Source organism: Hipposideros armiger, unplaced genomic scaffold (genome assembly GCF_001890085.2).
Source record: "Hipposideros armiger isolate ML-2016 unplaced genomic scaffold, ASM189008v1 scaffold_344, whole genome shotgun sequence".
Lineage (NCBI taxonomy): Eukaryota > Metazoa > Chordata > Mammalia > Chiroptera > Hipposideridae > Hipposideros > Hipposideros armiger.
In genome coordinates, this window is record NW_017731694.1 from 1,715,131 (window position 1) to 1,728,015 (window position 12,885).

A 12,885-nucleotide genomic window follows, 5' to 3' on the forward strand; every position below is an offset into this window, starting at 1 on the left:
ATATGGTCATGGGACATGGAGTATAGTGTGGGAGTGGCGTCAAGGAAATTGTAATAGATATGTATGATATTGGGGGGGAAGTGGGGTGGCGGATTGGGGGAGGGGGACTGCCACCTCAAGGGGTAAAAAGTATAACTATTGCACTGTGTTGTACAGCTGAAACTAATTCTAAAAAATGTGTATTTCACAATAAAAAATAACTTAAAAAAAAAGAAACAAACACAAGAAGGCAGCTAAAATGGAGAGATAAAAAAACATGACCCAAATAAAAGAACAGAAGAAAGCTCCAAACAAACAGACAATCTACGAGACGCAAAGTTCAAAACACTGGTTATAAGGATGCTCAATGATCTCAGGGAGAACTTCAACAAAGAGATAGGGAACATAAAAATGAACCATTGAGAAATGAAGACTACAATAACTAAAATAAAGAATACATTAGGGGGAATCAACAGATTAGATGAAGTAGAGGACTGAATCAATGATTTAGAAGATAAGGTAGCAGAAAACACCCAAACCAAATAACATCAGCAAAAAATAATCCAAAAATATGAGGATAATTTAAGAGGCCTCTGGGACAACATCAAGAGTACCAACATGCACATCATTGGGGTAGCAGAAGGAGAAGAGAGAAAGCAAAGAATTGAAAATGTATTTGAAGAAATAGTGATGGAAAACTTCTCTAATTGGTGAAGGAATTAGACATACAAACCCAGGAGGTGCACTGTCCCAAATAAGATGTACCCAAAGACACCCACACCAAGACACATCATAATTAAAATGGCAAAGGTTAAAGACAGAGAATGCCAAAAGCAGCAAGAGAAAAGCAGTTAGTTACCTACAAGGAAGCTCTCATAAGACTGTCCTTTGATTTCTCAACAGAAACTTTGCAGGCAAGAAGGGAGTGGTACAAAATATTCAAAGTGATGACAAGCAAAGACCTACAACCAAGATTACTCCACCGAGCAAAGCTATCATTTAGAATCAAAGAACAAAGACCTTCCCAGACAAGAAAAAGCTAAAGGAGTTCATCACCACCAAACCAGTATTACAAGAAGAGGAACAGGAACAGGAGCAAAAACAGGGGGAGGGGGAGAAAAAAATATGAGTAATAACATGGCAGTAACTACATATCTATCAACAATTACTTTAAATATCCATTGATTAAATGCTCCAATTAAAAGACACAGGGTAGCTGAATGAATAAGAAAACAAGACCCTTACATATGCTGCCTATAAGAGACTCACTTCATATCAAAAGAGACACAGACTAAAAGTAAAAGAATGGAAAAAAATATTTCATGAAAATGGAACTTAAAAGTAAAGCTGTGGTAGAAATACTTATACCAGACAAAATAGACTTTAAAACAAAGGCTATACCAAGAGACAAAGGACCCAATAATCCCACTTCTGGATATTTACCCAAAGAAACCCAAAACACTACTTTGGAGAGACATGTGCATCCATACATTCATTGCAGCATTATTTACAATGGCCAAGATATGGAGGCAACCTAGGTGTCCATCAGTGGATGAATGGATAAAGAGGAGGTGGAACCTATATAAAATGGAATATTACTTGGCCATAAAAAAGAATGAAATCGGGCCGGCCGAGTGGCGTGTTGGTTAAGAGCTGGCTTGGGATGCCAGAGTGCCCCAGTTCGGATCCCACATATGAGGGCCAGTGACACTGCCCTCTACAGCTAAGATGCTGAACACAGCTCAACCTGGAGCTGGGCTTAGGAGAGTTGCCGGTGATGGCAGATGGGTTGCCATGAGCTACCGTGTGTAGCCAGCAGCCAGCATGAGTGGCCAGCAGCCGCTGTGAGCGGCCATCCAGAAGCCAGCGACTGATCTGCCTCGCCCGGGAAGAGCGCAATGGTGGTGCCAACTTGGGCCTGTGAAGCAACGTCCTCCACAACTAGACTGAAAAACAAAAGGACAGCAACTTGTCTGTTCCCCTTCCCCCAATTCCCCAGTTCTGTTCCCATCCCCCAATTCCCCAATAAAAAATCTAAAAAAAAAGAAAGAATGTGAACTGTACACCTACAAATTTGATAACAGATGAAATGGACCAATTCCATGAAAGACATAATCTAAGAAAACTCACACAAGGAGAAATAGATACCAATTCTTTACAACCTGTTCCAGAAAACAGAAGCAGAGGGAATACTTCTACTTCACTCTAAGAGGCCAGCATTGCCCTAATACAAAAACTAGACAAAAACATTACAAAAAGGAAAAGTACTGACTAATATTTCTCATGAACATATATTCTCAATAAAATTTTAGTAAATTGAATCCAATAGTGCATATTAAAATTATACACCACAAGCAAGTGAGAGTCCAAATTGGATCAGAGGTTCAATTGCAACTCCAGTCCTAATACCCAGATTTTTTTTTCTTTTTTGGATATTGACAAATTGATTCAAAAGTTTATATGGAAAGGCAAAAGACCAGAATAGCCAATACAATATTCAAGATGAATAAGAAAGCTGAAGGACTGACGCTATCCCACTTCATAACTTACTATAAGACTACAATAATCAAGACAGTATGGAATTGGTGAAAGAACAGACAAATTGAACAGAATAGAAAGCCAAGAGACAGAGCCACACAAATATAGTCAACTGTTCCTTGACAACAGAGCAAGAGAGAAAGGACAGTCTTTTTAACAAATGGTGCCACAAGTGGAAATGCCAAAAAATGAATCTATATAAAAGACAACAAAATATCAGCATAATAAAGGGCAGTTTGAAAATCACATAGCTAATATCCTACTCAATGGTGAAAGACTGAAAGCTTTCCTTCTAAGTTAGGAGCAAGACAAAGGTTCAAACTTTTACCACTGCGATTCAACATTGTGCTGGAGATTCTACCCAGAGCAGTTAGACAAGAAAAAGAAATAAAAGCAATCCAAACTGTGTCTATTCACAAATGACATGATCCTACACACAGAAAATCCCAAAGAACCTACAAGAAAGCTGCTAGAGTGAATGTATTCAGCCGAGTTTCAGGTTACAAGATCAACATATAAAAATCAGTTGGGATTCTCTATACACCAGCAATGAACAATCCAAAAAAGGAAATTAAGAAATCAATTCCATTTGCAGTAGCATCAAACAAACAAACAAACAAAACCTAGGAAAACATCTAACAAAGGAGGTGAAAGATTTGTACACTGAAAACTATAAGACATTGATGAAAGAAATTAAAGAAAACCTAAATAAATGGAAACACATCCCATGTTCATAGATTGGAAGACTTACTATTGCTAAGATGTCAATATTTCCATAAGCAGTCTACAAATTCATCACAATCCCTATTAAAATCCTAACAGCCTTTTTTTACAACAATGGAAAATTTGATCCTCAGATTCAAATGGAATTGCAAAGGATTCTGAATAGCCAAAAATCTTGGGGAAAAAAAGAACAAAGTTGGAGGACTCACTTCCTAATTTTAAAATGTACTGCAAATCTAGAGTAATCAAAAGTGTGTGGTACTGGCATGAAGATAGACATATAGCAGAATGGAACGCATGTGAGAGTATAGAAATAAACCCATACATCTATGGTCAATATTTTTGATAAGAGTGAAAGATAATTCAATGAGGAAACCATAGTCTCTTTAACAAATGGTGCTGGGACAACTGCACTTCCACATGCAAAAGAATAAAGCTGGAGCCCTACTATATATAAAAATTAACTCAAAACTGATCAAACACCTAGTATGAGCTAAAACCATAAAACTCTTAGAAGAAAAATACAGGTAAATCTTTAACCTTGGGCTGGGCAATGTATTCTTAATTATGACACAAAAAGTATTAACAAAAAAAGAACAGAGAAACTGGACTGCATCATTATTAAAAACTTTTGTGCTTCAAAGGACATTGACAAGGATGTGGAGAAATAAGATTCCTTGTGCATTCCTGCTGGGAATGTAAAATGGAGCAGTGGCTGTGGAAGGCATACAGCAGTTCCTCAAAAAGTGAAACAAGAGTTACGATATGACCCAGTCATACCATTCTTAGGTATGTACTCAAAAGAACTTAATCTAGGAGCTCAAACATATACTTTTACACCAATTTTCACTGCAACATTATTCTACCAAAAGATAGAAGCTGCCACCCAAGTGTCCATCAATAGATAAACGGATAAAAAAAAGTGGCAGAAACCTAAGATGGACTTTTATCCAGTCATAAAAAGCAATGAAGTTCTGAAACATACTACAACATGGATAATCCTTAAAAACATTATGCTAAGTAAAATAAACCAAATGCAAAAGACAAATATTATATTATTCCACTCATGAAATATCTAGAACAGGCAAATTCACAATGACATAAGGTAGGTTAGAGGTTAACAGAAACTGGGGAGAGGTGGGAACAGGGAGTTATTGTTTAAGGGGTACAGAGTTTCTAGAGTTATGAAAAAGTTTTAGAAACAGATAGTGGTAATGTTGGAAAACATTGTGAATGCAATTAATACTGCTGAGTTAGAATGGTTAAAATGACAAATGTTATGGTATATACATACTTTACCAGAATAAAAATATTAAATAATAAAAAAAAAAGAATCTGCACACAGACCTTACACCATTTCCTAAAGATAACAATGCATCATACACCAAAACATAAAAGGCAAACTATAAAGCTTCTAGAAGATAACACAGAAAATCCAGGTGACCTTGGGTTTGACAGAGTTTTTAGGCACAACACCAAAAGAATGATCCATGAGAGAAAAAATTGGTAAGAGGGACTTCATTAAAATTAAAAACTTCTGCTCTGAGAAAGACATTGTTAGAAAATGAGAGGACATGCCACAAACTGGAGAAAACAATATTTGTAAATCCCTATCTGATAAAGGCCTGGCACCTAAAATATACAAAGAACTCTTAAAACTCAACAATAAGAAAACAAATAACCCGTCTTAGTCAGTTTGTACTGCTATAATAAATAACATAGACTGGTGGTTTAAACAATGAACATTTACTTATCACAGTTCTGGAGGCTGGGAAGTCCGAGATCAGGGGACTGGCCAATTCAGCTCTTAGAGAGAGCTCTATTCCTGATTTGCAGATGGCCACCTTCTTGCTGTATCTTCGTGACAGGGAGCTATCTCTCTTGTGTGTCTTCTTATGAAGGCACTAGTCCCATGCGTACCTTGTAACTTAATTACATTCCAAAGGCACCACTGCCAAATATTATCACATTGAGGATTATGGCTTCACCACATGAATTTTGGAGGGACACATTCAGTCCAGTGCACAACCCAATTAAAAAATGGGCAAAAGATCTCACTAAAGAAGATATACAGATAAACACAAATAAGCATATGAAAAAATCCTCAACATGATATATAATTAAGGTACAAGATACCACTACACACCTATTGGAATGGCTAAAACATAAAACCCTGACACCACCAATGCTGGGGAGAACTCTCATTCAATGCTGAATGCAATGTGGGAATGCAAGATGGTACAGCCACTTTGGGAGACAGTTTAGCAGTTTCTTAAAAGTTAAATGTAGTTTTATCACATTATCCAGCAATCATGCTCCTTGATATTTACCCAAATGTGTTAAAAACTTATGCCCACAGAAAAATGTGCACAGAAAAGATTGTTGCAGTTTATTCTTAATTACCAAAACTTGGAAGCAACCAAGGTGTCCTTCAATAGGTGAAATGGATAAACATACTCTGGTACAGCCAGACAACGGAATATTAGTCAGCAATAAAAAGAAATGAGCTATCAAGTAAAAAAAAGTCACAGAAGAACATTAAATTCATATTGCTATTCCAACTATTAATACATGACATTCTGCAATAGGCAAAACTATACTGACAGTAAAAAGATCAGTTGCCAGTGGTTTGTGGGGAGAAGGAGGGAGGGGTTTTAGAGCAGTGAAACTATTCTATATATCCTATGGTGGATATATGACATTATACATTTGTCAAAATGCATAGATCTGTACGATGCCAAGAGTGATCTCTAATGCAAACTATGTACTTTAGTTAATACTATATCAATATTTATTCATCACTTGTAACTAATGTACCACACTAATGAAAGATAATAATATTAGGGGAAACTAAGAGGAGGGGCAGATGGGAGCTCTCTATACGTTCTACTCAATTTTTCTGTAAATCGAAAATTGCTCTAAAAATAAAGTCTATTAATTAAAAAACAAAAGTGTTTTTTAACAAAAGGCAGGTACAACTTGTTATTCAAAATGTCACTGTCATTAAACATAAAGAAAGGCTAACAAGTCCAGATTAAAGAAATCTAAAGAAATATGATAACTACATACAACAGGTGATACTAGACTGGATACTATATTAGAAGAAAAAAATATTATAAAGGAACTTTATGAGAACAATTGACAAAATTGAAAAAAGGACAATGAATTAAATTAAAATAGTCCAACAAATTTCCTAAAGTTGGCAACTTCAATGTGCACAGTAAAAGAACTTCCTTATTTTTAAATACACATGAAAATATTTACAGATAAAGGATCATGCATGATGTATATAACTTACTCTCAAATCACTTAGGTTAAAATTTTTACAGACATACATACATACGTACATAGAGAGGAAGACAGAGAGCAAAAATGATAAAGCGTTTTTAGAGGTCTAGTGTCCTCTAAAAGAAAGGGAAATTTGGAGAGACAGAGACAGAGAGACAGAGAGACAGAGAGAGAGAGAGAGAGAGAGAGAGAGAGAAGAAAGCCATGTGAAGAGGAGGCAGATTGCTGCCCATGTGGCCACAAGCCAAGGAAAACCAAGGAATGCCAGCAACCACCAGAAACTAGGAAAAGGCATGGGAGAATCCTTCCCTAGAGCCTAGGGAAGGAAACAACCTTGCCAACACCTCGATTTTGGAATTCTAGCTTCTAGAACTATGAAAAAATAAACTTCTGTTCTTTCAAGCCACGTAGTTTGTGGTACTTTGTTATGGCAACCTATGTAAACAATACAGTAAGTAATAGGTGGACCTGGGTAAAGGTATATGGGTGTTCTTTGCATTATTCATGCAAAGTTTTCTGTTGTCTTAATAATCTTTCTCAGAACAAAAGAGTTTCACTTTGAAAAAGTTTTTTTAAGTTGGAAATTATTTCCCAAAAGGTTAAAGAAGAATACTAGGGCCAAGGAATTGAACAGACATTTCTCCAAAGAAGATAGACAAGTGACTAATAAGCACATGAAAAGATGCTCAAAATCATGACTCATGAGGGAAATGCAAATCAAACCACAAGGAGCTATCACATCACATCCATTAGGGTGGCTATTATAAAAAAAACAGAAAATGACAAGTGTTGGCAAGGATATAGAAAAATTGGAACCCGTGCACACTGCAGGTGGGACTGGAAAGTGATATAACCACTTCGATAAATGGTATAGCATTCCTCAAAATTAAACAAAGAATTGCCATATGATCCAGTAATTCCACTAATGGGTATATAACCAAAAGAAGTGAAAGAAGAGACTCAAACACAGCAGTATTATTCTCAATAGACAAATAGTGAAAACCGCTCAAATATCCATTGGCAGATGAATGGATAAACAGTATGTGGCATATATGCAGAATATTATGAATATTATTCAACCCTCAAAAGGAAGGAAATTCTGACACACACTACAATGTGGATGAATCTTGAGGACATTATGCTAAGTGAAACAAGCTTGTTACTTATTATTACACTTATATAAGGTACCTAGAGTAGTCAAATTAAGGGACAGAAAGTAGAATGGTAGTTGCCATGGGTGGTGGGAGGGGGAAATGGGAACTTATTGTTTTTGGGTACAGAGTTTCAGTTTGGCATGATGAAAAAAGATCTGGAGATGGATGGTGGTGGTGATTGCAAAACAATGTGACTGTACCTAATGTCACTGAACTGCACACTTAAAAATGGATAAAATGGTCAATTTTACAGTATGTATATTTTACTACAAAAAATACAACAGCTGTATTTTTATGTTTGGAGGAGAGGTGGCCTTGACAAGTTGATTGTAAATTTTACATGGCAATGCCAAGTATCAAGAGTAGCTAAAAACTGTTGAACAAGGAGCGAGGACTAACAGATAGCAAGACTTACCATAAACCTATAGTAATTGAGATAATGTGATATTGATATAAACAGTAAGACCAACAGAAGTCCAGAAACACCCACACATATGTGAATACTTGATTTATGTCAGAGGTGACACTGCAGAACATTATATATATATATATATTTTTTTTTTTTTTTTAAAGATTTTTTTTATTGGGGAATTGCGGGGAGGGGAACAGACAAGCTGCTGTCGTTTTGTTCTTCAATCTAGTTGTGGAGGACGTTGCTTCACTGGCCCAAGCTGGCACCATCATTGTGCTCTTCTCTGGCGAGGCAGATCAGTCGCCGGCTTCTGGACGGCCGCTCACTGCGGCTGCTGGCCACTCACGCTGGCTGCTGACTACACACGGTAGCCCATGGCAACCCACTGCCACAGGGACTGCAGCCTACGCCGCCGCCGGCGACTCATGGCAGCCCAGCTCCAGGTTGAGCTGTTGTTCAGCATCTTAGCTGTGGAGGGCAGTGTCACTGGCCCTCCTATGTGGGATCCGAACCGGGGCCCTCTGGCATCCCAAGCGAGTTCTTAACCATCGCGCCACTCGGCCGGCCCAGAACATTATATTTTTAATAATTAGCTCTGAGACAACTGAATAGCCTTACTTAAAATATCAAATTGGAAACAACTTCAATTGGACCCCCATTTTACAGAATCAATTCAGATGGATTAAATACCCAAACATGAAAGGCAAAACTAGAAAACTTTCAGAAAATAATATAATATTTACATGATCTTGGGGTAGGGAAGAAGTTCTTTTAAAACATGCAGAAACACAACCATAAAAGATAAGAACTTTAGTGTTCTGAAAAAATAAGCCACAAACTAGAAGGCAGTTCAAACACATGAAATCAGTGAAAGATGATTCACCATATACCACAACTCCAGGGCAGGGGTTGTGAGAACATACGAACAAATGGGAAGGGGACAACCCTAGAGAAAAATCATGGGTAAGACCCTTCATGATAATGAAAATCTAACTGGTAAATGAAAATATAAACAGGTACTTAACCTCATTGGCAAGGAGAGAAATGTAAATTAAAACTACTTTGAGGTATCTATATAAACAGATCAGCTTGACTAAAATGTAAGAGTCTATCAGTACAAAATATTGGTAAATTTGTGGGACAACAGGAACTCATACATACTGTTGGTGGGAATATAAATTGGTACCATCATTACTTTGGAAATGATTTCTTATTACCCAGTAAAATTGAAGATAGGCATATCCTGTGATCCAGCTAATCTACTTCTAGGTATATATACCCTAAAGAAATTCATGCTCATATAAACCAAGATATATGTACGAAAATGTTCTTAGAAGTATCGTCTGTAATGGCCCTAAAACCCAACTGTCTACTAATAGTAAAATGAATAACTAAATGAATACATTTATACAATGGAATAAAAGTGAGTGAACTACATATACATACTATAAAGTGGATTAATTTCACCAAGAAGCTGTCACTAAAAGAGATAAGACAAAAAATAAATGCAATTCAAAAAGAGGAAAAATTAAATATTGTTCGGGAATGCATATGTAAGTAGTAAAATTTAAGAAAAAGGCAATGAAATGATTATCATAAGCCAGGATAGTGATTACTTCCGGTGAGGAAAATAGAATGATGATCTAAAAGGAGACACAGTAGTTTCTGGGGTGCTGGTAGTGTTCTATTTCTGAAACTGGATGGTTCCAGAATTATATTTCATATGCTTTTCTGTATACATGTTATACTTCACATTTTTGAAAAGGTAAAGATAAGCACCACTCCATACAGATAAACATGGCTAGAGAAAAATCAGTTATGCTGATTGATTCATAACTATGAACCTTAAAAAGAGGTTCAGGTTGCCAAGCAATCATATTTCGCTAGTCCATCTGCTTGCCTACTCTCCTAGAACAGTATTTTACTTTCTGTTCTTAAGTCTCCAACATCTCCTCTCTTATCCTCATCTTCAATGGTCTGTTCCCTATCTCACTGAGAATAATGGAAGTAAAGAACACTTCGACACTCACCACCTAATATAGATACCTAATATCTACCAGGATTTTGCACCCACATATTTTACCTTCCCTTAGCTCAACTCTTTATCCAAGGGCAACCCATCTATTTGTGTGCCAGACCCCATCCCTTCTTGTCTTCTCAATGACATCATTACAGAAACTCTTCCAGCTGTCACCTATATCATCAATTTCCTTCAGCAAACATGTTACTTCTTGACCCAACTGCCCCCATCAGCAACTACCCCATTTCTTTGTTCCCCTTTGTAGTTAAATTTCTTGAAAACGTTATCTGTGGTTACTGTCTCCAATCTTTCTCCTTTCATTCTCTTTGAAAGGCACCACAATCAGGTTCCTGCTCAAGATAATCAATAACCTTTAATGGTCAATTGTCACTTTCCTTTTACTTATCTCTCAGAAATATTTGACAGAGGTTATCACTCCTTGCTCCCTGATAAATTTGCATCACTTGGTTTCTGGTAAACCACTCTCTTCTGATTTTCCCCGTTTACAATGCTCATTCCTCAGTCTCCCTGGCTGATTGCTCCTCTCACTTAATGCTGGAATGTTCCAGTATGTCTCTGGTAGTCTGTCCATCTGTACCCATTCTCTTGGCAATCTCATCTACTTTCATGATTTAAATACATCTTTAGCAACTAAGAGGTAACACAGCACCTTGAGCTTAGAGGTCACGAGCTGCTGACAGGCAGCCAGATGGCGACTGGTGCCCTCCATAACTAAGATTGAAGAACAACATCTGGGTTGGTTCCCCTCCCCAATTCCCCAATACTGTTCCCCTCCTCCAATTCCCCAATTTAAATAAATAAATAAATAAACAAATAAAACATCTGTATACCCATACTTCCAGTTCAGACCCCTCTTTCAAACTCCAGACTCATTTATAATGTCTAGTAGACATCTGAAATTACTCATGTCCAAAATTAATTCCCAAAATTTGCCCCCAAAACCTGCTCCACCATTATTAACCACCCTTATTTCTATTTAAGGCAATGCCATCCTTCCTGTTGCTGAGTCATCCTGTTTCCTCTCCCCACATCTAGTCCTTTAGTAAATCTGGTGTATTCCATCTTCTACATATATCCAGAATTTAAGTTTCTTCACGTCCTCCACGGCTCCCACCCTAGTCCAAGCCATACTGTGTCTCACTTGGATTACTGCAGCAACCTGTCTGTTCTCTCTGCTTCTACCCTGAGCTCTCTACACCCTATTCTTAACTACAGCAGCACAAAGATCCTTTTAGTGTTTAATTTAGATCTTACCTTTCCTCTGCTGAAAATCCTGCAATGGCTGCTCATCTTTACTCAGAGGAAAAGCCAACTATGGACACCCTTTTTATTAGTCCAGGGCAATAATAACCATCATTTTTTTAAAGTTATTTTTTTCCTGGGCTTAGGAAGCATAAAAATAAACATAAATGAAGCCTAAAAAAGAAGTGATTCCTAAAGCCAGTCCTCAAACTACCTCTGGTCTGTTTATTTAATCCTCACTGTATGATGACAGTGCAGTACATTTTATAAATGTCTCTATTTATTTCTTTTAACATATGATTTTTCCTATTTTTTGTTGTGACATTTTTTATTTTTCATAAAATAATGGTTATTGTAAATGGTTAGGTTTTTAAAACATTTTATTACTTGGAAAATAAAAATTTAGCACAGCTAAGTTTCAATGACTCTTCCCCTATTTCTCCTTTCCACTCTCTGTGCATTTTCTTCACTGAATTAAAAAAAGGGAACATTTTTACTGGTAGATGAAATTGAAAAGTCTGCATACCACTAGCCAAAAGGATTTAACAGGCAAATACCTGCACTAAAAGCTCAGCAAAGCACAGGCAGGAGAAACCATATTGGCTAGAGTATTAGACCCAGACCCCTCTCCAGCTGTCAGTACCAGCTATGCGACAGTTGTTTTTTGTGTCTCTGAGCCACTAGTGCTTCATCTATAATACCCATTTCATAGAAATGTGCAAATTAAATGAGATAATATTTAAAATATACTAACACATAATAGCTACTACCTATGTGTTTAGTTAGTGCAGCGTGTTGATACACTGGTGTACAGTGGAGAGAAGTGGGGAAGTTCACCGGGAGCAGGCGACCCTGGCACAGAGCAGCAGTTCATCTACTGATACTCAAAACTGCTGGCATATGGTGATAATAAAAAGCATTTTGGTCAGTTTTATTACTGTTTCTAAATTATCCGCAGACCATGTCCCCCGCTTGCCTTCACTAGGATATGCCACAACAAAGCCTGTCTCCCACACTTACTCAATCATTATCATTAGGTATAGCGCATGGCAAGGACTCCTCAACAGGTAGTACTGAGAGCGTGGGCACCATGTATTATGTAATAAACTAAGGGTGACTATTTAGGAACTAAAAATATTCACTTACCTTTTTTGAATTTATGTACAGGGAGTTTCTTAAGTTGATCTTTACGAAGTCTATTTCTTCTAGCTCTATGTCTATCCTGGACAAATTTTGTTATCTAAAAATAAGAGGGAAAAAAAGGAATCAGATATTAAACACGCAAACAGAAAATGGCCGTTAAAATAACAAATATCTTTTAAGTTTCCAGATAGCTGCTGCAAATCAATTCAATTTACTTAAATCCTAATGGCAACATTATCAAAGCATTAAAATGAATTAATGATTAATTACCCCCATTATTCTTTGAATTTTTATGTATTGACCTAAATTATCTTTAATTTACTCTCACAGAAATTATAAATAACATAAAACTGTTTGTAGAAATA

General features: G+C 36.8%; 1 protein-coding gene across 1 annotated transcript in view; it reads right to left on the reverse strand.

Annotated features, from left to right (window-relative positions):
• RNF13 (ring finger protein 13) overlaps positions 1–12,885 on the reverse strand; it is a 156,571-nt gene that overhangs the window by 28,477 nt on the left and 115,209 nt on the right. The window contains exon 8 of the mRNA XM_019661331.1: positions 12,524–12,617. Coding sequence (XP_019516876.1) covers positions 12,524–12,617 — 94 coding nt within the window. The remainder of the gene's footprint in view (positions 1–12,523; positions 12,618–12,885) is intronic.